The 26838-nt window shown below is 39.0% G+C and overlaps 1 protein-coding gene across 11 annotated transcripts in view; it reads right to left on the bottom strand.

Moving 5' to 3' along the window:
- Nucleotides 1-7425: 7425 nt before the first annotated feature.
- Nucleotides 7426-26838, bottom strand: part of epha8 (eph receptor A8) — a 132911-nt gene continuing 113498 nt past the window's right edge. For 6 of the 11 annotated variants that reach the window (XM_020622988.1, XM_020622993.1, XM_020622989.1 and 3 more), the window contains 11 exons: nucleotides 24565-24727; nucleotides 22239-22371; nucleotides 19728-19795; nucleotides 19295-19420; nucleotides 18576-18761; nucleotides 17377-17438; nucleotides 16305-16532; nucleotides 12966-13115; nucleotides 12690-12880; nucleotides 11643-11804; nucleotides 7426-10374 (listed from right to left, as the gene is read on the bottom strand). In XM_020622988.1, coding sequence (XP_020478644.1) covers nucleotides 10260-10374; nucleotides 11643-11804; nucleotides 12690-12880; nucleotides 12966-13115; nucleotides 16305-16532; nucleotides 17377-17438; nucleotides 18576-18761; nucleotides 19295-19420; nucleotides 19728-19795; nucleotides 22239-22371; nucleotides 24565-24727 — 1584 coding nt within the window. In that variant the 3' untranslated portion in view covers nucleotides 7426-10259. The remainder of the gene's footprint in view (nucleotides 10375-11642; nucleotides 11805-12689; nucleotides 12881-12965; nucleotides 13116-16304; nucleotides 16533-17376; nucleotides 17439-18575; nucleotides 18762-19294; nucleotides 19421-19727; nucleotides 19796-22238; nucleotides 22372-24564; nucleotides 24728-26838) is intronic. The other 5 variants (XM_020622990.1, XM_020622991.1, XM_020622992.1 and 2 more) reach the window with 5 other exon arrangements.

Below are 26838 nucleotides of genomic sequence, written 5' to 3'. Positions count from 1 at the left end.
TGTCAGTGGCCTACTATCTGACAGACAGGAAGCAGCAGGTGAGGCTGTGGAAAACCACATCCTGAACCCTGGACAATTTGCACAGGTGCTCCCCAGGGATGTGTACTCTCCCCTCTGCTGTCCCTGGTAGGCTAGTGGTTAAGGTGCAGCGCTCTCGCCACTGCGGCCCGGGTTTGAATCAGGGTTGTGTCAGGAAGGGCATTTGGCGTAAAACGTGTGCCAAATGTAAACATGCAAGTCGTCAGTGTGACGATTCGCTGTGGTGACCCCTAAACGGGAAAAGCCGAAAGAATCTTTCACACAGCCTTATGCTGGTTTACTGTTTGCACATTGAGAGTTGATGTACCTGAGTCAAATTCCTTATGTGTCCATCACACCTGGCCAATAAAACTGATTCTGATTCTGATTAATTTTGTCTGCCTGCTGATTGGTGCAGGGAGAGAGGGCAACACCACTTGCTGCAGTCAGAAACACACACATAGGACCTGTGAGACTGAACTAAAACAATGAAGTTGCAGGCTGCAAAAAGAAACAATGCACTGAAAGATTCTAAAGTATTCTGTCAAGCTGAGACAAACTGCAGCACTGGATGATAATTCTATGAGGGTTTGTAACTACAAGTGAACCACATTCACACTACACAGTCACTTGTTCCATTGTTACTGTACAATTTTTAACTAGTACAGCTTTACTGTAATTTTTGTAAATTCATATAGTTTCTGGTTTATGTGTATCACTCAAACTGCCTCTCTAAGATCTTCTCCTTGTTACTGCATCGTAACATGAGCACAAACAACTCAGCAGGCTTCTTATACTTTTCTTTTTTTGGGCTACCATCTGTGGGACTGTCAAGAGTTTATACTCTGTTTTAGGGATTTGCTTCCCTCTGTTTTATTGATTATCTACATTGACTGGTGTGCATAAAAGCAATTTAATAGATGGGTGGATGGGTATAGATATATACACATATGTATATAATCCATGTTAGCAACAGTGTCCATTCATGATATGCTTGATTATAATCTTAACATCATTTTAAACACTTAACAATTCACTCTTAAAATGTGTCTGGTAATTCTTGAGGCAAACATGATGTGTTTATGCAGTGGAAGACATAGTGTCCAGCACTAGAGCCTCAGTAAAATATTTATGTTAATGTAATGACTTAATGGGATTTATTTTGAACAAACACATGAGTAATTGGACTTGTGCAGCTTTAAATCTGTTACCATGTGGCAAAAATTGACACTGTGAGTATTGTTCCTTCATCTGCATACATATGTTATTTGGTAAACACTTGCCCTGCACTTAAGCTTTCTGTTGAATACAGTGCTGCTTTTTGGAACCAGGCAACACCGTGAACATCAGATTCAACTGATTATTTTCTCTCAGCTTTCATCTTTTTTTAGTTTGAAGTCACACCAGGACCTGACCACAGCTACACCCTGCGACACAGTAACAGAATTCAAAAGACTCAGCACTATGTCAAGTCTTAAGTTTATGCATATGAATTTATACATTTATATTTGTCAGTCAGTGTGTAGCTCATAAATTATATATGGACTATTAACAGAGCAACACAGTTAAGCTTTGAATATATGCATGACTTAATGGTATTTAGGCAAATTGGTGTATGGAAAACATCATGAGATTCACTGTCTGCTGTGACAGTCACTTCTCATGTTACTTGGTGAAAGTTACACCAGAAACATTACATTAATACTGAATGATATATGATAATATTGTTGATGCTGTTCCAACACAATAATTTGTTTCACTGGATGATAATTCTATGAGGGTTTGTAACTACAAGTGAACCACATTCACACTACACAGTCACTTGTTCCATTGTTACTGTACAATTTTTAACTAGTACAGCTTTACTGTAATTTTTGTAAATTCATATAGTTTCTGGTTTATGTGTATCACTCAAACTGCCTCTCTGAGATCTTCTCCTTGTTACTGCATCGTAACATGAGCACAAACAACTCAGCAGGCTTCTTATACTTTTCTTTTTTTGGGCTACCATCTGTGGGACTGTCAAGAGTTTATACTCTGTTTTAGGGATTTGCTTCCCTCTGTTTTATTGATTATCTACATTGACTGGTGTGCATAAAAGCAATTTAATAGATGGGTGGATGGGTATAGATATATACACATATGTATATAATCCATGTTAGCAACAGTGTCCATTCATGATATGCTTGATTATAATCTTAACATCATTTTAAACACTTAACAATTCACTCTTAAAATGTGTCTGGTAATTCTTGAGGCAAACATGATGTGTTTATGCAGTGGAAGACATAGTGTCCAGCACTAGAGCCTCAGTAAAATATTTATGTTAATGTAATGACTTAATGGGATTTATTTTGAACAAACACATGAGTAATTGGACTTGTGCAGCTTTAAATCTGTTACCATGTGGCAAAAATTGACACTGTGAGTATTGTTCCTTCATCTGCATACATATGTTATTTGGTAAACACTTGCCCTGCACTTAAGCTTTCTGTTGAATACAGTGCTGCTTTTTGGAACCAGGCAACACCGTGAACATCAGATTCAACTGATTATTTTCTCTCAGCTTTCATCTTTTTTTAGTTTGAAGTCACACCAGGACCTGACCACAGCTACACCCTGCGACACAGTAACAGAATTCAAAAGACTCAGCACTATGTCAAGTCTTAAGTTTATGCATATGAATTTATACATTTATATTTGTCAGTCAGTGTGTAGCTCATAAATTATATATGGACTATTAACAGAGCAACACAGTTAAGCTTTGAATATATGCATGACTTAATGGTATTTAGGCAAATTGGTGTATGGAAAACATCATGAGATTCACTGTCTGCTGTGACAGTCACTTCTCATGTTACTTGGTGGAAGTTACACCAGAAACATTACATTTATGCTGAATGATATATGATAATATTGTTGATGCTGTTCCAACACAATAATTTGTTGTTTTTTTTTTTGCCATGTTTGCTTCACTTGCTTGTGATTTATATTATTTTTAAAAAGTACCCTGGCAGTCGTGGGATTTTTTTTAAAATTTTGCCTTTATTTTACTGTGAACACTTCAGTGAGATTAACTCTTTTACAACAGTACCCTGGTCAAGACAAACAGCGACATTAGAAAAAGGTGTTCATTTATACTTTGCATCCAAATGATTCTTCATGTATATACAGTACTTATTCTATATTTATTTTATTGTATATATCATATATTTTACAATATGTATATGCAGTACAGTATACACTATATACTAATAAACTGTGATATGTTTAAATAGTTGCTGTTTAGTGAAATGTAATCTGTATTATTAAACTTCTTTTGAAGGTTCACACTGTTCTTCTACACACTAAGCGTAAAACAGGTCTGTTTATTGATTTCAAATAAAGTTCATATTTTGGAGATTCGTTTTCTACATGACAATACAGTATAGTGATATATTTATAGTGAACATTTTGTAGTCAAACATTTCTGCAGAATGAATAAAGCTCTACAGTATATTTTCCTGTCTAAGCTCAAATAGCATATAGTGCATTGTAACTGTCCTTTTTCAACCTTTATTTCAGTGACTGCATTTGTACAAAGCAGGTGCATGTTGATATTCAGCCATTAATACACTGTTACACTGGAAACTACATGTGATCATTAAATATGACAACCAAATAAAAAAAGAAGCATTTCAGTTTTTGGAGCTGGGCATATTTATATCTCATTTCTGTGCTTGGTTAATAAATATAACTGTCACTTTCCTGTATCTTTCATTCAGTTAATCAGACTTCATTAAGTCGTCACTGTTACATGCACACAAGAAAATGGTTACTGGGAAACACTATTTTTAACCTGGTTTATGTAAAATCCATGTGCAAGTACAAGATTTCTCCTCTTCTTCTTACCTTATTTTGAATTATTTTATTATACAGGCATTTAATTGACAGAGAGGTTGCTTCCTTCTTTGCGCATATATACATATATGTACAGTATCTGAGCTTTAGCACTGAGCACAGTGTCGGAATCTTATAGTCAAATGCTGAAATGTCATAAGCAACTAATGTCAGTTTCAACTTTGGTCACATTTTGAATGAAATGATTGTTAAAACAAGAATGTGTACATTCATATTTCTTTTAATTCCGTCACTCTGCTGTATCAGTAATATTGTCCAACATCTATGTCATGCACTGGCTTCCGTAACCTCATTAATAACCTGGGTTTACATAATCAAAAATCTACTTTCTCTAGGAGAAATCTAGCTGTTGAAGTCAAGTTTTTCTAATCCCCTACCCCGAATACAGAAACCAGATTCCTTGTTGACATGAGGCTGGACAACTCTGCAGAAAGTAGACAGTAATGTAAATGCATGTAAACACCCTGACACACTAATGACCCAGGCCTGACCCCTGCTCAGGTGTTGTTTTGCTCGAAGGGAAGCCACTATCTCTGTGAACCATTTCCAGAAGTAATTTATTCCCTTGAGGGTTTTTTTTTACCAGTCACCAGGTTGTTTACTGCACCAAATGCAATGCCTCACACTACTATTGAATACTGAGTGTTTCATTCCTCTTAGAGCTTATTAATCACATTTGGTGTAGAACAGTGGCAGGTCAGTCCAATATAATACAGCTGCTGATAATAATAAACTGTTCTTATATAGTCGAGATGAAAGATATGTTGTTTTGTTTAGGGAAAAGTCCAAACACAGGAATGTTACAATAATAAAGAGCAAACTAAAACTGCCTATAGAGCAAGGCAGTCCCCCGTGACTGCTTCTCGCTCTGCTCTCACGGATTGTTTACTTGATGAAATATGCTGGTGGAATTACAGCGCTCCACATGCATTGTTCCAAGGTTGTTCACAAAGACTTCATTATACCTGTGCAGAGATTTACACAGATTTGAAAGCTTGTTAATGAATTTGTATTGTTGTTAGGAACAAACTTAACAATAACTGCTCTCCCTCATGATGTGGACCTGCTGCCAGGCAATAAGATGCACCAGGACCACTCGTCATGATCAGCTTTACTCTCCATTCACAGGCAACAATGGGACATCCAATGGACACAAGGACACGGACACAGCCAAGACCCAGAGGGTTCCTGATTGCAGATATTACCACTGTTTTCTGAGAAGTCAGTCAGGGGACAGTGTAGATGTTTGTTACCGATGGACAGGACTCAGCGTCGTCATGGGGACAAGGCTGTGGCTGATAATTGTGCGTGGGCCTTGGTGGTGACAAAGAAACACGGCCTTGGTAATGAGATTAATGATGATGTGTTAGGACTTGTTTCACCAAGGAGAGGATTATCTCCTAACAGCCCTCCTAAGGTGAAGGAGAGGACAATTACTCAGACACAGATTCATCAGGCCCATTCCCTATTCAGGCTGAGCTCAAAATGATGTTTCAGAGCTGGGTCAAGCCTCATTCCCACAGAAAAAAAAGCAATTTACTCAAAAACTCAGCAACAAGCATTAAGGAAGTCAAAGTCAATTGTTTTCAACCTGAGTGTGAGCGTTATGGTGCTGCAAAGTTCAGATCGACTCCTGATCAAACACCTCAGGGTGAATATAAATATGCTTCTTATAAGTGACCAACCAGAGTGAGTCGAGTTCTGGATAAGTTGTCTTGAACTATGCCCTTTCTGAACACAGGAAAAATATCCATTACAAATTGTTAGGTATTTTTAGTCAGATAGATATTGGTTAGATACTTTATGTATTAGAAATGTTTAGTGGAGATAGGATGTCTGGTTAGACTGCTTAAGTGATGCACCCCCTCTCTAGCAAAGCACAAAGATGCAGACTACATGCTCATGTGCTATCCATAGGAAATCCTATGCAGGGATCTAGAGTGCATCAAGAGGTGAATGATTTTTTTTATTTACTTTTGTAAACAAACATTATTTATTCCCTGATCGTCACACTGCAGCTGTAGCCTTAGCCCTGAACATATCAAAGACTACATCTCTTTCAGACAATATATCTTTTCAAGAGGGTGATCAGTCCTTCTGCAGACTGACATGACACTGGAATATTCTATTTATGTTTTTATTACTTTCTGGGCTACAGCTACAGCAGACTAACCAGCAGAACCTAAAAAGCTAAATACCATAAGTAACTTGTGACATATCACTTAACGAAGTTGATATGACTGATATGTTAACTTTTTATTTAATTTTCCACTTACCCATCCAGCAGACATGAAGTAACATTAGCATTCTTTTGGAGTTATCTGTCCACCAGATGGATGCACACTATATTCACTCTTTGATCACTAGCCACATTACATTGGCAAACATAGGAACAAAGGAATTTGAATCTTACTTGTGAGCTGTTCTATCTTTTTACCCAAATTTCACTCCCTATGTTCTAAATCTACTCCACTAAGAAAGAGAGAAAGAGAGAGAGAGGGAGAGCAACAGTGGCTGAGCGAGCTACTGTATAGAGTGAATGAAAAGAGCCTAGCAGTGCTAGCAAGTCAAAGCAGTGAACAAGAGAAATAAAATGTTATTTTCTGATTACTTTACACTGATTATGGTTTAAAGCACAAATAAACAGGGCCACACATCCGTACCGCCCTGCGGTTAGGATTTTATGTGAACTGAATCAAAGTGTATTCTTCTTCTTCTGTCTGCTCTGCTGTGGCCTCTGTTCTAAGCCCCACACTTCATCTAACAGACAGACACAGATCTGAAACTGGACACAATTCAGCACTTAATTACACCACACAGGTGTGTTTAAAAAAGGAAATATAGAGTCATTAGATCCCTTATTCCCATCACTATCATTCACCTGTGTTACTGTCTCCATAAACACCAGAAAAAGTATAAGCTGATAACATGTGAGAGTCTGTTCATCGGGTTGGCTACTTGCTAACGCTGTTGCTAGAACCTTCTTAGTTGACACCGGAGAGCAACTTACAACACAAGTTGAATATTGTCCCCTAGTTCTGTTCTATCTCCAGCAAACGTCAGAGAAAATATACTCTATGACTTCATCTGCTAGTTGCTAAATGTGTTCATCACTTTTTGTTTCTGAAATTAGCTGTGTGCTTTTCCAGAAACAAGTTTCACTGGAGTGAAGTCTATGGACCAGAAACGAAGTTAAAAGACGCTAAATGGCCCCATATGGCTTAGGGAAACTACAAAGTTGGGAGATTGCTCTCTGTGGGTTTGTCACTACAAACAAAATCTTTCACGTTATGTCGTGTCATCTGAGCCAATATAAATATTGGTAAGTGCAGCTTTAAACCCACATAAACAGCAATATATTTTTCGTGTCCAACAACTACAGCTTCAATGAGGCTTGGAGGGTGCATACAATGGAACTAAAGTGCTGTGGCAATTCATCTTTCTATTGCATTATAAATAGGCGGCAAATCACTTTTGCAGTCACACACAGACAAACGTTCCTTTATTGTGTATTTATGGACAGTTTGCACATTTATGATTTATCATTAGCAACAAAGATGATTCATCAACTGTAATAAAACCTCTCAAAATTGTATTATTTGGGAAACAAATGAGCATGAATAAGAAATGTGAATAAATCCAGTTAATTTTTTTCTTCCTTTCAGTGACTGAACTTGCTGTATACATTATAAATCAATTCATCTAGCAAAAACATATGCATAACATTATAAAATATGCGCTTTTTGAGATCAAGTCCAGTGTCTTTAAAAGCATCCTAAAGAGAAAAGAAATCTTTTGAAACCAGCAGTGAATTGCCACTATAATACATGTTCTAGAAATAGCATGAGATTCTTCTCTAATAAAAACTGACATCAACCATCTACTGTAGAGGAAAACCTACCGAGGTGCACAAGAAAAAGACATTCTCTTGATGGCACAGAGGGGGGTATAAATTAGGGCTGATTATGTACTTTTGAGAGTGTTTCTTTATAAACATTCTACTTACATGTTCTTCTTCATGTCTTCATCAGTGCCAAGGCAAACAGTGTAATCACATTTAATCTGAAGTAACACTTTATTTTACAGTCTGTGTAGCTTATATGTACTATATTCCCAGCATTCATAATAAAAATATGTTCAGATGTGTACTCTGGGGTACAGGATTATTGCATTTATTAGTAGTGCTGATGCTGATCCCAAATGTGAGGTCCACTGAATTAAACGAGCTTCTGTAGGAGTTTATTAAAAAAACACCCTTAAAATAACTGTGAGCTTTTAGGTGTAATCTTGTACAAAATGACCAGGTTTGGCAGTCATGGGTTGTTTTAGGAGAAACTGGGATATAAACTAATGGACCAGTGACAGCTGTTTTGGGCCTTAATGACGTTCACAACTGAAAACAAATTAGGCCAACACTGGGTGTTTAGCGGGACACTGGCAGGAGTTCACAATAACCGCTTCTTGTTTAATGTCGAAACTGAACTCAGCAGATATTCATCATGTGTTGGTTTCATTAATATTTTTTTCTCAAATGCATGACTGATTTTCTTTTTAATGATTTTTCACACATCAGTGACTGCGTAGCTTATTGGCACTCTCTGGTTGTGCACCTAGCTAAAACAATGGACAATGTAGTGGAAGCTAGTGTTAGCATCACTTAACATCAATAGCAGCTGCTTTGCATAAATAAGCCTATTAGCTAGCAAACAAAAACTAAATGTTAATGGATATTATGTTATGGCCATCATATATTTAAAATACATTTTCAATATGTGGGGTCTTCTAAATGAATAAAAAAATGGATTCAAATGTAATTCTGTGTCAAAACGTATTTGGTGAAAAGCATGTAGCCTGACATAATTTGAAAGGTATACACAGTAATATTTTAAGAGTAAGCCTGAAATAGATTTTTAAACCATTTCAAATATATTTGAACTATAAAACCGAAAAGTGACAAAATAATCCTAACTCTTTTTCATTCTAGAATTTTAAACCCCATTCCACTTTTTGTCACCAGCAAACTGCACCGGCAGTGAGTGAACCTTCAGTTAAAATCAATTTATCAAATGACTATTCCCAAAGTCAAGAAGACATCTTCACACTCAAACTGAAACAGATTTTCAATACTTGAAATGCATTTAAAATATATTTGTTCAATATTTAAACCTCATTTGAAATGTGTTTTAAATAACTGCACATTTGGAATACATTTGAAATAAGAGGAATAGCAGAAACCCCACAACACACTGAAAATGCATCAGATGAACATTATTTGAAATGGCCAGAATTATTATATAATCATATTTAAGCACATATTATATGTAATTTAAATATAACTGCTGTTTACTGTCAGAGCAAAGACAATTTGGGAAAAAAAAATCTCATCAGCAAATTATTGTATGTATCTAAAACACTAATGAATGTTAGCTATAACTTTTTCTTCTTGGGTTTTTACTGTGTTAATTATTTATGCAGTAAATCATTGTAATTCATTATCTAGCCAGCAGTGTGGCTCCAGTTGTGGCTGTGAAGCGATGTGAACTGCAATGCACCAACAACACAGAGAGATTGTAGAATAAAGTGCACAGTAACTGAATCACACACATCTTCCAAGTACAGTATTTGTGCGCCACGCAGCTTCAAGCTGGGCAGAGGGCTCTGACTCTCCTGGGGGCCATGCATCAAGGTTGGACGGTGAAGAAGTGCGCCTGTTGTTGGTACTGTATTATAGTAATAGCCTGGGGTGAAATAGGTCTTCTCCACCGTGGAGACGATCTGGCAACTCGGGTGAGCCCTGTCTCAGTTTTTGCCACTTATTCTGACTTGAGCCTCATTCTGGGACTCCTTCTCCTCAAGCTCTTACTGTGCTGCAGGAGAGGCTGGAAGTATCAGCGTAACATGTGAAGACACCCCCATCCCCACCCTCTACATCAATCCAAGTACCACTGCTATTTCCTGCTTCAGTAAATCATATTACTCTGATTACTGATACTGATAAAGTCATGATTGATAAATTATCTCCTCTTTGTAGACAATAAAATTAAAATCATTTGTGGTAATTAAGGCAGTCTTTCCATTTATAAACAAGACATTTAAACTCAGAAAATGTAATCGGATAGGAAAAAATGAAAGGTCGCACATGTCCAAAAGAAGTCATGTTGACTTGTTCCATAGTTAAAACCTTTCACATTTTGTTCTCCAGGAGGAAAAAGTCTTATAAAGTACCCAAACACATTTTTCATCCATCCATATATCTGATCATCTTGTTTCCCATGGAGTCCCCTGGACTTTATTGAAGCCTCGGTCTTTAGATTTCAGTAGAGAGAAACCTCAGCGTGGAGTTATACATGCACTGAAGGCACACTCTTGTTGAGGACCTGTGCCCTCATCAGCTGGACGCTGGTCATGATCTTCTTCTGGTGGCCCATAAGCGTCACTCCAAGCCTCTGGATGTCCCTGCATTCCACAGACACAAAATAGAAAAAAGCTTTAGTGATCCATGACAACCTTAATGCAGTTTCACATTCTTATTCTGGGTAAGAAAAATATATTGGATACATTCTAATTAGATCATTTCGAGTGCGTTCCCTTTTCAAGGTATATTTTATGATGGTTTCCCTCTTTTCTGATTTGCCCTTATTTGAATTTGTTATTAATGTTGTATTTTGTTAATACAAACTCACCATAACAGTGTCATCTTGATAAATTCAGGATAATGTATGTATCCTCAGCAAGCAGCATATCAACAGTTTGCTTTTTGCCTATTTTCTTGTTGTTCTTTCAAGCACTGACACTTCCTGGGGCTTTTCTGTTTTGCTTGTTTTATTTTGTCTTTAGTAGGCATCTTACAGAACAGATACACAGTAGACAGGAACTGAGGGGAGAGAGAAAGGCATAGGACAACAAAGATTCCTGTCCACAACTGAACCTACATGCTGTGCAACCACCCCTCCTCCACAGATACAGTAGTTAACATTAAAAGGTTTCCAGTGGCTCAGTGAGCATAATCCCCCTTTAATGTGAACTACATCGCTGCAGGAAGTGTTGAGCTTCAGTGAAGGCAGCTTAACATTGAAAGAAGGGCAAGCAGAAGTGACCGGAGTTAATAAATAAATGTGAGCAATATTTCAATTAAAAGAGAAGCTCAGAGGGAGATTACTGTACATGATGTTTCTGTTATTTGATGCTGTTAATTGGATGCATGTTTGTATTTGAGAATTTTAGGGTATGAGCTAACCACATCTTCAGTCAAGAATGATCTGTCTCAGCATCCAAATGACACAACTCACAATGTGGTGCATGAGGATCAACATGACTAACTTTTTTTATTGTAGGAGAGATGTGGCCGGATGATGTGATGATAGTTGTGAAGGATGCACTTGAAGGCTCACTGAAACAGAAATAACCCTTTCTATAAATTCCTCGGCCTGGCCTCAAATGTAAAGGTAATGTAGCAGGCTTTACTGACTGAGCTCAGTGGAATTTTAAACTTTTGAAAGTGCTCTGGAGGTGGTAGGTAATAAAACAAATGAGTGGTACAGACCCCTGAGAGTGGTCAAACTGATTTCTCTACCTACTTGATGAGATTTACTGGCTGGAGCTAAAACTTGTGTCAGTCAAACTGTAGTCTTTAAGCAACATACATCAGCTGGTAGAGCACGGCAACTAATTGCTGCCAGCAGCTAACAGCTCACCATCACCTTCCCATCACAGACAGTACATACCCTTGATTCATGCCTATGACGTGTCCCACTGTGTGGTACCCCCCTGCTGCAAAGTGGGGCTTGTAGCGGCTCATCTTTATGGTGTCCAGCCACTCGTCTACTGAGTTACAGCTGCTGAAGTCGGGCAGAGCTTTCGCCATCAGTGGAGGGCTGTTTAAACTGCTGCAGAGAGAGAGAGACAGATGGCCGTACATAGACAGGGAGAGGAAGATGAATGGGAAGACAAAAAGATTAGTTGGAGGGAGTCCGACAACCTGAAAAGAGTCAAAAGGGGAGCAAGAGGGAGAGCGACTTGGGGAACAGGGGCTTTGAAATGCACTAGTAACTGAGACAGAAAATCAATAGCAGTTAAAATGATAGAAAAGAGGTGGCGGCTGTGGTTGCAGGATGGCTGCTTTGGGTAAATGAATACAAGGAGAAATCCTTAACACTTCTCCTATTTCTCTGGTTCTTCCTCTACCTACCATTTCTTTCACCTCACACATACAGATGCACTGTGCCATGCATCACTGACTCCGTAGAAACTGGGATCTGAACTGAGCAATTTACACAGGTCCAGCTTCAGCCCGGGTGTCCTCTCAAACCTGCTCCCACATTCACTGTGGATCAATGTCAATATCACAGCGAGGCTTTTACTTAACGCACAGTGCGTCTATCAGAGATGAGCTTATTGGAAAACGAACACGACCGCTTGCTTCATCTGCCAGATAACTTTGAGGGAAACTTTAGGCTGCAACTTTATCTCACTGCGCTCATGTTGGATAGCAGCGGGATGAGATTGGATTTGCGCTGCCTTCCACACCAGGACAGTTACTTAGTAGTCTAACAGTCTGCCTCTATATATTGTCCAGGACATCATCTTCCCAGCCCCTTGCAGGTGGTGTCTTACTTTGATTTGCAGCTTAATCCTCTAATCACATAAACCAATATTTGATTAAATGCTGGCAAACTGTCTGGCTAAATTAAATCAAAAAACTACTCAGCATGTGACACAGTGCACCCATGTAGCTTTGCCACAAATATGAATCTATTCAGTGGTCCACCAACCTGCAGAGCGTGTCCAATGACTTCAGGTTCTCTGGGTTGCGGATTAGCTTGTCAAGAACAGTGACTATCTGGCAAAAGCGTGGTCTCTCGTTGCGATCCTTCTGCCAGCAGTCCAGCATGAGTGTGTGCAGAGCAGCAGGGCAGCCCATAGGAGCAGGCAGCCTGTAGCCCTCTTCCACAGACTTAATCACCTGCACATACACAGCAAAATATGGACTCCAGTGTCTGCTGTGAGAATCTATCACAGGTTAGTTATGGTCAACACATAGTGCTTACATCTCTGTTGGTGAGGTTCCAGTACGGACGCTCTCCATAGGACATCACCTCCCACATGACCACGCCGTAGCTCCACACGTCACTGGAGGAGGAGAACTTCCGGTAAGCGATGGCCTCCGGGGCCGTCCAACGGATTGGGATTTTCCCACCCTGCCAGCAACGTAAAGAAGTTCATCTAGGATGTATCAGATTTGCTGAGACGTGCGGAAGACATTTTTCTTATTGTCAGCAACTCTTGTGAAAACACTATAGCCAACAATAAATGTATGACACCAACAAGTACTGTGTGTGTATCCAAAGTCTGACATATGTAGAGCTCAACAACACATTTCATTTCAAGACAGACTCGTGTGTGTCTGTCGACAAACAGGCTCTGAAGCTGTTTAGACAATTAAATGCAGTGAGGAAGGAAGTATTCAGATCCTTTACTTAGGTAAATGTAGTAAAGATGTACTACATTGTAAAAATATTCAATTACAAGTACACAAGTATTATCAGCAAATAATTCAAACAAAAGTGTTAATACAAAAAAGCCCCATTCATACTGTTACTGCTATGTTACTAAGTAGAGTATAATATATATAGTATTTTAACTCCTTTATGTACTACTGAGTTACTTAATCTGTAATAATTTATTTTATTTTATAAGCTTGCCTTAATTATAAAATATCATGTAAAAGCAGTAAAATAAATGTACTATTTCCTTTTGAAAATGTAGAAATATAAATAAAAACTGGCATAAAATGCTAATTGTTAAGTAAACCAAAGTACAGTACTTGAGTAAATGTATTTAGTTACTATCCACCACAGTAAATGTTCATGAAAGCAGAAAGTTAAATGACACATTAAAGACTATAGCAAGCCTGTGTAGATATGTAGTCAGGACAAGAATAGACCTGCAGATGTTAGCAAGTATGTGAACTACTTACATTACTCTTGATATAAAACTGACACTTAATTAGGTTGACAAATGATGCATCACTTCTTACACAAACAAAGCGCTCCCTGTGGGTTATTTTAAACATTTGAAGGTTGCTCTCCAAATGTTTCCCATTACAGATACTTGATGACCTGTTAAACATTTAAAACCAGCAACATGACTCAGTGAAAGTCGCTAACCTTAACTCCTGATCTCAGTATTTCCAGGTTCTTCAAAGTGACTTTGCTGCCATGTGGATTTCATGTACAACAAGCAGCTTTGTTCACTTGACTCAAATTGCCAGGCAATAATGTGAACTGTATTAATCTTAAGCTGTTAGCAACAAATATGTTAAGATGTGTTATAATGGCACTATAATGTGTGTATTACCAGAACCTTTGATTTATTTCCACTTCAGACTGTCTCTGATGCTGTACATTGCTTGCTTTCTGTATTTGTGCTTTAACAAACTGTAACAGACAAGTGTGTCAACTGCTGATCTGCATCTGCGCACTGTGGGCTGATAGCATCAAACTCTGCCTCTTTTAAAGTTAAAACTTAATATGTTTGTCCCCATCAGGCTGCAGGTTTAATACTGGACTGCTCTCTATTGGAGCTCTGACATGATGATTTTACTTTGCTTTTAGAATCCTGTGATTTCTAATTGTTTTTATATTGCTTTTGAACAGTTGCATTTGACTCATGTTTGTCTTGATGCTACTTTCTTGGCCATATCTCAGTGGGAATACAAAATTCATTTTTACTTGCCAGTTTAATTCACAAAATACAAACATGTATTTGCTCAAACAAAATGATCTAATGACTGTGATGACATTCAGCATGCACAAAACAGAACCAGTCAATTTAAACATTTTATTTTTTGTCCTTTTTGGTATCTTTTCAATTTATTGTAAAGATCTTAAAGGATTTGTGGGTTCAAAGTTCACTATGACTAGTGAAGTGTCAAAGATGGAATTCTGATGAAGTCATATGATAAAGTCCAGTTTGCTGCTGTGATACTCAGTCTCTGAAAACAGCTGCTTTGTGTGTTCTATAGCCCCAAATGTGCTTTGTCAAGATAAATGAAATGCCAAGATGGGATTTTTTACCATGGATGCACCAATCAGAGCAGTGAACCAATTCTGACTCAGATACTGATCACACTGAGCTGCTTGTATATCACATCCTGTTTCACAATAAAGGCATTTATTATGAAAGCGGAAGCAGTGTCAGTGATTGGCTAACATTACCAACAACTGAGCAATCTAGTATTTCAAAAAGGACATTTAAATTGTCTTTTGCAAGGTTTTTTTTTTAATCATAAGGCTATAATACATGTTTATCAAAGCTCAAAAGAAGAGTGGGCAGAAAACAACTGCAGAAATTACATATTATTAAGAACTAACTTTGAGCAATAGCAGCAAAAACACACAACGAATGACCTCTTTAAAGTTAGTTTAACATTTTAAAGAAGAAATATAAGGTAAAATGTGCAATAATGATAACAATGTAATCTCATAAACAGTCTCAAACACTTTAATTAAAGGTGCACTCCATGAATGAGCTCTGTACTTCCATAAAATATGAGGACTCACAAAAAGCAGCAGAAGATATACTAACTTTTAGCCCAAAGTATGGGTAAAGCTACAAAAATGCAGGATCCTGCATTTCAAGCAACTTAATAGCATATTTTATTAGACCCCCCACCCCGGCCTTATGAATATCTATATATTCCAGAGCTTACATTTTCAGTTTGTCTCAATTCTCCAAACGGAGAGAACCCTGCTGACCCAGAGACAATATAAAAGTGTTCCCACAGGGTGAGATGCACTAAACTGAATTACATGTATATAATGGTGAAGTGTCCTTTTAAATTTTGGTGAAAATAGAGCACAGTGTCAGATAGATACTCTGTATTTTCAGCTACCCTAAATTTAGATATCTAAGTCAGTGATCAAAGAGAAAAAGTCTGCATACTCTGTATATCTTAATGCATAGCATCAAGACAAAGTGCATCCATCTGACCAATTGCTACTGTTGTGTTGTGGGGAATGTAGGATGCAGGGATTAGGAGTGGCTTCAGCTTTTACTGAAGTCTCCTGTGAGCCCCTCAGCACTATGGAAGTATATACAGTAACAGTAATCACAGGAGGACCCCTTTAAACAAGCGTAACTCTACCTTGCTCAATGGAATTCATTGTAACCATTCCTATGTAAGTTAATACAGGGCCTTAACTGTAACTTTAACATAATTTACTGTAAATAAAGATGTTCATGCACTTCTTTTTAGAATAGAGCCTATTTGAGATAATATTTTATTTGTCCTATTACATGTAATTACCTTTCCTAGACACTGACTGCGTGTTTTAGGGAAGTATGCATGTGTCTGGTTGTGTCTGTGTTATTGCGTTAATGCTTGCCTCGATGTGAAAACTCACACTGGTGGTGTATGCAGCATCTGGGTCATCCTCCAGTACTCGAGACAGGCCGAAGTCAGACACCTTACACACCAGGTTGCTGTTGACCAGGATGTTGCGGGCAGCCAGGTCTCTGTGGATGTAGCCCAGGTCAGACAGGTAGGTCATACCAGCTGCAATGCCACGCAGCAACCCCACCAGCTGGATGATGGTAAACTGGCCATCATGTCTCTACAGGAAAGCAAAAGAAATAAAAAGAGAGAGAAAGAAAGATCACCCAGGAAGTGGCAGAGAGTTTTAACAGCAGATAAAATTAAAAAGAGAAAAATGTGATGATATAGCAGCAAAAAAGATGAAGACTGATAATAGCGGAGATTTTAATCAAGATAGAGAAGAGAGTAAAGATAAGACATGACAAGGATTTGATTTTAAGTATTAATCTGTTGTATTTTCATATAAGCAAATACTGGAGCTGTTTGACATCGTCAGTGTAATATAATGTTAAGTCAACCTACAGTGTGTCCTAGTAAGGAAAACTTTCACAGCTGATGCTTTAAGCCACTGGTGCCTGATAAAGTTTTCAGTTCTATAATACAAAGGAAGTAATGTGATGTGAAGTGATGAAGTTGGAGATTTTTATATTATCACACAAGTTATTAGAATGCCGTTCCCCTTAATGTGTTAGGAAAATGCTGCGTAAAACCTCTCAGGCTCTTACAACCTTTTGAAAATCCCCTGGAGTATTAGAACAGATGCACTAAGCGTAAACCATAGGTTTCTGTAAAGTTGCTGAGAAGCTAATAGGCTAATAGTCCTGTGAAACATTGTTTTCCCTGGACAGGGACAATGAACAGTGTCATGGCTGAACTGACAAAGGAAGGATCAGGTCATTTACTGATTAAAAAAGAGTAATGACTAATGTCTACACAATTGGATGGACAACTGATCTTGGAGATGTACAGTAAAGCAAAAAAAAAAAAAAAAAAAAAGAGCAGCTACTATAGTTAGTACCACAGACTGACACAAAATTAGAAGCATAACAAAAGCATTTGCAGCTTATAGGTTCAATACCAACCCTGAGGAAGGAGTCCAGAGATCCATTCTCCATGTACTCTGTGATAATCATCACTGGTTTGCCTGGAGAAAAAAAAATGTACCAAAACATCTGAATATTTACAGCATATAAACTACTTATTTACATGCATGTGTGGCTCTGATTTGCTCTCAGTTGCATATGCATATGTCTAAGAAACCTATGTTGTATTTAATCAAGGGGTGGTGCCCAGGTAGGGCCATTCTGAGATTTTGGTTTTGGGTCTTACCAACAGAAGTTCTTGAATTTTGTTGTGTCTCCATTGAGACATTTTCATTGGTATCTTCACTGAATGTTTTTCTTCATCATTGAATGTTTGTGTTCTTCCAATTTCATGCAAGTCACATGACAGAATGCCATTAACACGCCCATCAACTAAATGTGAATTCTCCGGACACTAAGCCGCTCTGTTCATACATGGGCTAACTTGGATATTACACAGACTTTGCACTAGGGAGCCAGCAGGCTAAGGTCCACTTAATGTCCAGTCCAACTGATTTGGGACATTTGTGTTCATACATGCAGCTCCTCTGGGTAATATCTAGATAATTTGAGGGTTGCAGTGTATGTCTGATGATACATAATATCTTTATGATTTGACATGCTCCTTTAAAGTACCTCGTTTGATCTTGATAAACATGAAGCCCGGATGCACCCTGTTAATACTTTTACAGTAAGGGGTGGTGTAATTATTACAAATATACACTCCCTAGTTGATATTGCTTTACTCTTTAACATTTACCCTACCAGAATATCTCAAAATAATTGTGGGTTTACTTTAAAGCCTATGCTTTTCCTTGTTTTCTGGCTTATCTACAATGTTACAATGGTGAATTATCACCTTAGAGGTGAACTAAAAAAAAAAAAAAACAGGTGAACACATGTTCTAGTATTAGTACACCAAAGGGAAACAAGAACAAGTCTACACACAGATAAACCTTGCAATGCTGTCACCCTGTTCTCAGTCTATATGCTAAGATAATCTAGCAGACTGCTGGTTTTAGTCATGTATTTTTCTGACAGGCATAAAAGTGGTATTAATCTAACTCCTGGCACCAAAGTAAATACTGTATGTGTATTCCCACAGTGTGGAACTGTTCCTTTAACATTTCAGATGCCCTGTTATTACAGTTACTTTACAATCAGTAGTGCTTTACACTGACATATTAATGGCAGCGTACTCTGGGTTACCACTCCCTCCAGACGGATGACGTTGGGGTGGTCAAACTGGGCCATGATGGATGCTTCTGCCAAGAAGTCCTTCTTCTGTTTCTCTGTGTATCCTGCCTTTAGGGTCTTCAGGGCGACTGGGATGTCTCTCTTTCCTGGGAGCCTCATACGGCCGTAACACACCTCCCCAAACTCCCCTAAACACAAGAGCAGGCCAGTTCAGTACTTTACATTCAACCTTTATTCACCTGTACTAAACATGCACTGTGTTTAGTTGCACCCCTACACCCTCTTAAGTCATAATGGCAAATATGATGTGTGTTAAGTTAATCTGCTGGGTTAGATAACAGAAACAAAACCACTTACAGGCTCCCTGTCTACATGCGGTATACTGTATGTGCAAAACCTGAAGTCCATCAACTTAGCTGCTTTTTGTCTTCTGCAGTTCTATACTTTATATTGCTTTATGTCCACAGGGGTCATGCACACACAGTGTATTGTGGAGCTGACACAGTGTTAGTATTCCCTGCCTGTCTGAGGAGCTTTGACTGACAGCCCCACGCAATGCTCTGATTCCGCTGTGCCATCCTCCTCTCTGCTGCACACCACAGCCTTTACACCGGCCAATGATTTTAAGTTAGCTCAGCCAATGATTCTCAATGTGTGTGTGGGTGTGTGTGTGTCTGTTTGTGTTTGTGTGCGAGAAAGCACACAAGTTCATGGTTTTTACCTGAACCAATGATTTTCTCTATTTTGATCCTGGAAGCTTCAATTTCTCGGGCAAACTCGTGGACTGCCTGGCAGGGGTCCTCGTATGTGTGCGGGTCGATATAGAACCTCGTGTCAGGGAATGACACTAAGATAAACAACATTAGCATTTGGTCACATATCGGAGAATGAGAGCAGCATCACATCTGAGCCCCTGTCACTGGTGTGTGGAGGAAAACTTGATGAAAGGGTGGAAATGACTCAGAGAAAGGAGCAGACAGAGAGAGGGAGAGAATGAACAGCATGCAGGGAATAAGGCCTGTGTGCTCCTGTAATCACGCCAAGCGTGATGAAAATTGTTTGCTCTAAGGATGAACTTTATTACATGGGGATGAAAACGTGGCCTCTTCAAGGAATCTATTACTGGCAATAATTGAGGAATGGGCCAAACATACCGTGACCGTTCTGGTAATGCATCTTCTCCTCATCAGAGTCCTGGAAGGCTTTGCTGTAGCCACAGTGTCTATACAAACCACACACATGCACAAACAAAGGCAGCCATCCAAACACACACACACACACACACACACATATAAACATACAGTGGGATGAATACAAAACAATAGTGAAACATTTTACTATCTAACCACAGCTTGTAATTAATAAATCAACAACTGTTCAAAAAAGTTATTAATTTGAACAGAACTTAGTGATGTAAGTCAACCTGTTCCCCCTGATATTAATACAGTTTTCCAGCGGGCCACAAGGTGGAGCGGGAAAAAGATCAGCCAACATAAATTAACTTAAGGGGTCAGTACACTGACATTACCAGAAAAGACTGGCCTCTACTGGTGTCAAACCACACAGGTAGCATTTTTGCAGCCATACCAATAAAATGGAGGTGCATTTGGAATTAATTTTCACACCACAAAAAATATAAGAGAAAATACAGTATATATACATGACAGTAAGTCACTAAGAGGCAGACAGGAAACAGGGAGACCCACAACATAAGTCAACGGTCTGACTTGATCCGATGATGTTGCGTACACACTGTGTCAGGTACATGGTGCACTGCACCATATGCACCCAGGTATCAGGACACCCCATACGTCCATGTTTTCAAGTGAAATTATCATGAATATTCATGCTAACAGACACATAGGACATTTAAGGGAAAAAGAAAACATTTGTAATGTAATACCTTGTTTACACATACAGGTGACTTTTGCCCCTCATGGTCACTAGGTTTTGGGCATGTTTTGCATTGGGCAAATAATTTACACACTCTTCTTCAACAGGGAATATGTTTCTGGACCTTGCCACTACACTGATGAGGTGGTTCATTCCTTCTGGGTTTTAATTTAAATACTGAAAAGCTCCTGTGTTTACTATATGTTGAAAGTGTACAACAATGATGGACAATTTGCATAATTGATTTGGCACTGCAGTCCTGTATGCACTCACATCATTCCCTGTACTAGCATTATTTGATATGGGCAGTGCTGGGGGTGTGTAGTTTCCACACATACAGACTCAAACCCTGGGAGAGTGATGGCTGCTATTCATTGTGAATGGGACCTGGCATTGCAGCCCGCTGAGCTGCAGAGATATAAAAGACATGCGGCAGCACTATAGGGGTTCAGTAAAGCTCTGCTTTATGCAAATGTCCTGTAATGCAATGTAAGTGACAACCAGGTGAGAACCAATCACACTTGCTTTAATACCTGCAAAAACACAAGCACAGAGTTGTTCATTTCCCCTTCCAGCATAGAAGTAGGACTGCTATGGTGATTAGTCTTGCCAGCTCAGACGCCACTGTTGTATTAAAACACTTTTAAAGTATGTACTACATTTAAAACAAAAAAAGCTATTCTGGATTTGGGAAACATGCTGCAGGCTACAACAACAAATAATCAGCACTGTTTTGTTTAATTTAACAGCTACGTCAGAACATAGTTGGAGCAGAGTGTGTTAATTACGTGCTCAGCACAACATGTGCACATCTTCATGAAAGGCCAGAGACTGCCTACTCCTTTGAACACTGCATGAAGCTTGTAGCTAGTAGCTAGAAGGTACTCTTCTTTGGAAGTAGTTAAGTGTTTGTTGACAGTAGCAAGCTACAGGCTACTACAAGCTAGTGAAAAAGGGGAAAGAATCCAAATGAGCATTCTTGGCTTCAGACATCCCCTTGTGTGCAAGGAGCTATTGGTGTCCTCTCATAAGCTTGACAGTAGGTTGGCTGGTGACACATCTTCATTTCTTTTATATTTTAAATTAACATTTTAAATTCTGAACTATACTGTTAATTAAGTTTTTTCCTCTTCCATATTAGTGGCATGAATATAGTCATGAAAGTATGATTTTGCATTGATAAAATCTTTAAACTCTCCAAGTTTTTTCATCCTGAAATACATAGAATCCAAATGAAAAACTGGATAAGAATTGATTTATAAAAGATTTAGGGGCAATAAAATGTATGGTGCATGCTACATAAATCTACATTAAAAAAAGAACAAGGCAGGGCTTATGGGATAAGTGGGAAAATCTGTCCTGCAAGCTACTGTACATGAATCAACATAAACCCACCATGAGGTAAAAATTATGAATTAGGAAATTAGCTAAGAGTGAGACGACAGGGAGAACAGAGGAGGCAAACTAAAGCATTACCTTTCTCTTAGTACTGATAGAAGAGAATGCAGATTATCTTTGTGTTTCAACACTGAACATTTCCACATGATGGTGGGAACTAAAGGTATTTTAGCTTCTCAAACATACGCTTAAATGAGATCCCATTGTTGGAGGACATTTTAAGGGTCTATTCTAAGAGAGCTTCACACAGATGACAATCATTTCACTTTTACATACTACATATGGCAAAAGCAGGGGGAAATATAGGGCACACAGGAATTTGATCACAAGCAACATTACACAGTAGAGTAGTGTAAGAAAAGTGTTCCACACACAGCAGCGATGGGTAGTGTGGTAAAGTGTAGCCTTGCCGTTTCCTGCAGATGATGATGGCCAGAAAGGTGACCAGGCCAGTCACCAGGGCCATGCAGATCCAGACGATGCTCATGGTGTTGTAGCGCAGAGGAGCTGCAGACACACACAAACACTGTGTCAGCTGAAGAAAAGGTGCCACTGACAGTCGAGAATTTGTAATTTACACTAACACACACACACTGGCAAACACAGGCGCCACGCTGAATGTCCTTGGTTATCTGAAGTCCTTGGAATCTGAAGCTTCATTAAAAAGCTCTGTATTTTCTAATTACCATGTGTCTGCATTTAGAGAGTTTGGCCATGTCATTACAGGATGGATATTTTTAGCTAATGTTGTCATCTATTTTCAAAGATTGAATGTTGTCCCAGACTTGCAAGTGATTAAGCCTCTAACTTTAATTACTTTGTTATAAATATAAACCTAGAAGCCAGAGGTGAGAAGTAACTAAGTACATTTACTCAAGTACTGTATCTCTACTTTAAGATTTTTACTAGTAACAGAGTATTTTTACACTGTGGTTTTGCTACTTTTACTGAGGTAAATGAATACTTCTTCCACCACTGTCCTTTTCTATCAAATCAATATTATTAGTTGCCTTACAGGCTATTATTACATGTGATTATTGCTATTACACCATTTTGTTGACATTTAAGTGTAATTTATACTGTTAATTTTTCTAAGCCAAAATAAATGATTACCATATGACTAGAATCAGTGTGCTAAGCAAAGGCAAATATCCTCCAGCATGGGTTTGTACCTCTAAAACCATAGTATCGAAGAGGGCCAGCACTGCACAGATGTGGTTTCACTTCCTGTAAACTGGGCCACCAACTTGGCAAGGCATTGGAATTAACACAAATTGGCACTGCTGTGGGTGGGAAGCCAGTGAGTGATGATGTTCAGGTTTTTACACTAACCAGTTTGGAGGAAGGGAACTAGATGAGTGTTAAAGGTAGGGGAAGCTTCAGATTACAGCTTATTAAGTTCTTGTGCTGGACGTGTGCTATTAGAGAGGCAGAAAGTGTGTGGAGGTTCGGGCAGTGGGTGAGCAGTGAGAAGTGTATCTGAGTTTCATACAGAAAAAAGTCATGTGCCATAACAGGCCTGACCTTATTGTTTGCTTTTCTTAAAAGAGTAACCAGCATCTTTGCCTAACCTTAACCATGCCATTGCTGCCATGCGTACTGTATGTTCCCATTGAACATTACAAAATGTTCACTGCCAACACATCAGTGTGATGTTGAATGTTGTCTGGGGTTCTGCAGAATCAGCCTAATAACAAAGTTCAGTCTGGCAATAGGAATAAAATATACAGGTTGCTGTAAGCTGACTTATAAAAAACTCACATCAGCATATACCTTAGATAGACAAGCTGTGTCAGCAGAAAATGACTCACTCACCGCTGCTATTATATAATCCCTCCCACCCTAAAATCAATAGCAGAGTGATGATGACATGAAACAAAATGGCAGTTCAGTCTGATTATCACTGCGCTCAGAGCAGGTTATTGTTCACCATCACACAGGCCTGGATACAGCTCAGCACTGAGAAACAGCGGTGTTAGCACAGAGGGAACAGGCACGGCTCAGTGCTGGAAAAAGGCTACTCAGTCTGTTTTTCATAAACTTTAGTTCTTATTGATTACTCAGCATGGAGCTTGTGGGATGTGTGCAGTCTTCTTGTTTTCAGTCTGAAAATGAATCATTATCAAGAGAGGGAGAGTCAGAGCCCAGTGAGCAGCAGAGCAAAGGGAGACTATTAGTAGTGAAACTGCACTGGGACTCTGACCAGGCAGGAGGTTGCAGACCTAGAGTCTGCTCTGCACGTTATCTGTCAAAACCTCTATTAGGAAAGAAAAATATTCTAATAAAAGGCTTTTCTTAGCAAGGCCTAACTTTGTATTGTACTTGCCTCAGGTGGACAGACTCATGAAGACGTCTATCCCAGCGCGGCACTGTGGAGCGCTGTTTGAAGCTGGGGAAGGCTGCAGTTCTGCTGACAGGGGTGACCCTCTAACAAAGCAGATCAATGGAGCAGAGGGATGGACTGAGGCAGTTATCAGCCTCGCTGACACCCAGGCCTCTTTAGCCCTGGACCATGCTGTGCAGTCTGGCCTGGCTTTGAGAAGCTTTCTGTGCCATGACTTTTAACAAAACAAATTGTTTTCTGACCGGACTTTTCGACTGTATTAAACAGCATACAGCTGCTGAAGGGTCTCTGTTCCAGGCAGGAGCAGAAATAATGCAGTGATAAAGTGTGTCCTCTTAGTCAGTACAAATACACACCTGCTTTACCAGTCTGAATCTCCACATTCTGGCTGAAGCGTCCGCAGCCTGCTGATGTTCTGGCTCGGACCTGGAAAATGTACTTGGTGCCCGGCTTCAGCCCGGACACTCGGGCGCTGGTATTTTTAGACTTCATAGTGGAGTAACTGTGTTCTTCATTATCCTGTAAGGCAAACAGTCATGTTTACAGATTAGGTTTAGGGAAACTGGCATGTTGATGTCCCTACTGTGTGTCCCCATGAAAACACAAGCTCTGTGGTTCCATATGGACACATTACAGATAGTGGTTTATAATAATATAACATAATTAACATAAAGTAACGTAACGTGTAAATTTACTACATTTCATAATATGCCCCATAATTGTTTAGTGCTGGTGATACTGTATTTAAGGAGTATTAACCCACTGCACATTAGTGAGTAGAAGTGGCCAGTATTACTAAGTATACAGTGGGAACATATACAATAAATATGAGCCATCTGAGTTCTGCTGTTCAAACCACTTACAGTATACTGAGCTGTTTCTTTAATATCTCCAGTTGTGTTACTGCAGGTCATTGTGCATAATACTGCAAGTTTATGAACATGCCATCTTTATAGCAATATTGTTTTTTATATAATTTTTACAACAATGACAAGGCCATGAACAATAAAGTGCCATGATTCATAAGATATTTAATTTCCTGGATTAGCCAGAAAAACAGTCTCTCAGTGGCTCAATAAACAGTTTCTCACTTGATTTTTCAGAAAGCTTTATTAATTCCCAGAGGGGAAACAATTTTGGAAGCTCATGAAGGACACACACTGTTTTCTAACACTAACACACAAACTAACGCATATTCCAAAAGGACCTGGTGTATGCAGTGAGTGGATGTAATGACCACCAGCATTTTACCAACTACTCAAAGCCTGTGTATGCCACTTTTTACCAATCTAGGCCATTTGTCTCAAGACAAAAATGAAATATTCTAAAAGTTTCAGTTTATTTGCATTTTCCATGAAAAGCCCAAATGTAAAACTGATAGAGGCTCCACTGCTGTAAAACCACAGCCACACCACTGGGTCAACAGTCCAGAACAAAGGCACTGTTTTCTTCAGTTTGAGCAAACTGAAGTGTCCAGCTGTTTTAGGAAGAGCTGTTAATATACAATACAGTATATTGTAACCCATTTTTTAATAGTTATGTCTTCTGTTGGAACCAGTAGATTCGGGGTTGGGAGTCAGAGACAGGACAGGGAAGTCTAAAAGTAGTGAGAGCTTGACTATGATAGTGGCAGCTTTGGTCTTTTCATGAGATTTGTTAAGAATATGAAAGCTAGAGAATAACAACCAGACTTACCCTGTAAAAATCACACCAGATCTGCCATTTATAAAGTGCTTTACCAACACTGCACTTTAACTATAAATTAGTTGAAGCCTGTGCTGTGCATTGTTATCATATCTGCCAGTCAGACGTAACTAACAGACAATTACTTCAAACATCTTTTATCTGCTATGAGATTGGGTGCCTTGGACAAATTATTGCTTCATTGATGATGCATCATTTGTTCTAATGAAAATTGTCAAGCTTATTACGCCTACCTGCCATTGTTTTTATGAACATATTCATTAAAACATTTGATGTTTTGAAGAAATACTTTTGAAGAAGTCTTGATTAGTCACAGTTCATCATCATCATCATTGCTAGTATCCTCGCCAGCTTGCTGTAGCATCTTTGCAAACTTAATTCAGAGATAGTTTATCAATGTGGATGTAAAACAAGTTCAGCAATAACAGGAGGTGCAAGGTGCATGCAAACAGCAGAATAAGTGAATCATTCATGTGTTCTTAGAAAGGATACGAGCCTAATTATGAAAAAGCGCTGGTACAGAAATAAGAGCCTTTTTTTGTCTTCATTATCATCCTCAGTGTACTGCTGCTGCACCACCCTTGCTGTGAGTCATTGTTTAGTACAGGACTATAGGAACCTTAAGGAAGCACATTGCTGACTTGTCCACTTGAAATCCCCCACAGGCGTCTCACCCCCTTGAGCGAGGCCGGATTAAGACACCAGCACAAGAGACAAGCTAATCCTTCACCATCTTGCTTGTTTGGCTATGAGACTGCCGGCTCCCAGGCCGATCCCTCCCAAACACACATTCACACATTCACACATTCGCAGCAATTAGCTCGTCGCAAGACTTACGTGCCCGCCAGTGCCTCTTGCTGTCACTGTCACTTTCACTAAGTTGGAATCTACAGTGTCTCTTCCTTTTTCTTGCTCTCCCGCTCTCG

Source organism: Monopterus albus, unplaced genomic scaffold, assembly GCF_001952655.1.
Source record: "Monopterus albus unplaced genomic scaffold, M_albus_1.0 scaffold291.1, whole genome shotgun sequence".
NCBI lineage: Eukaryota > Metazoa > Chordata > Actinopteri > Synbranchiformes > Synbranchidae > Monopterus > Monopterus albus.
Note: the sequence above shows the minus strand (reverse complement) of the source record. Positions and strands in the feature narration are given on the sequence as shown.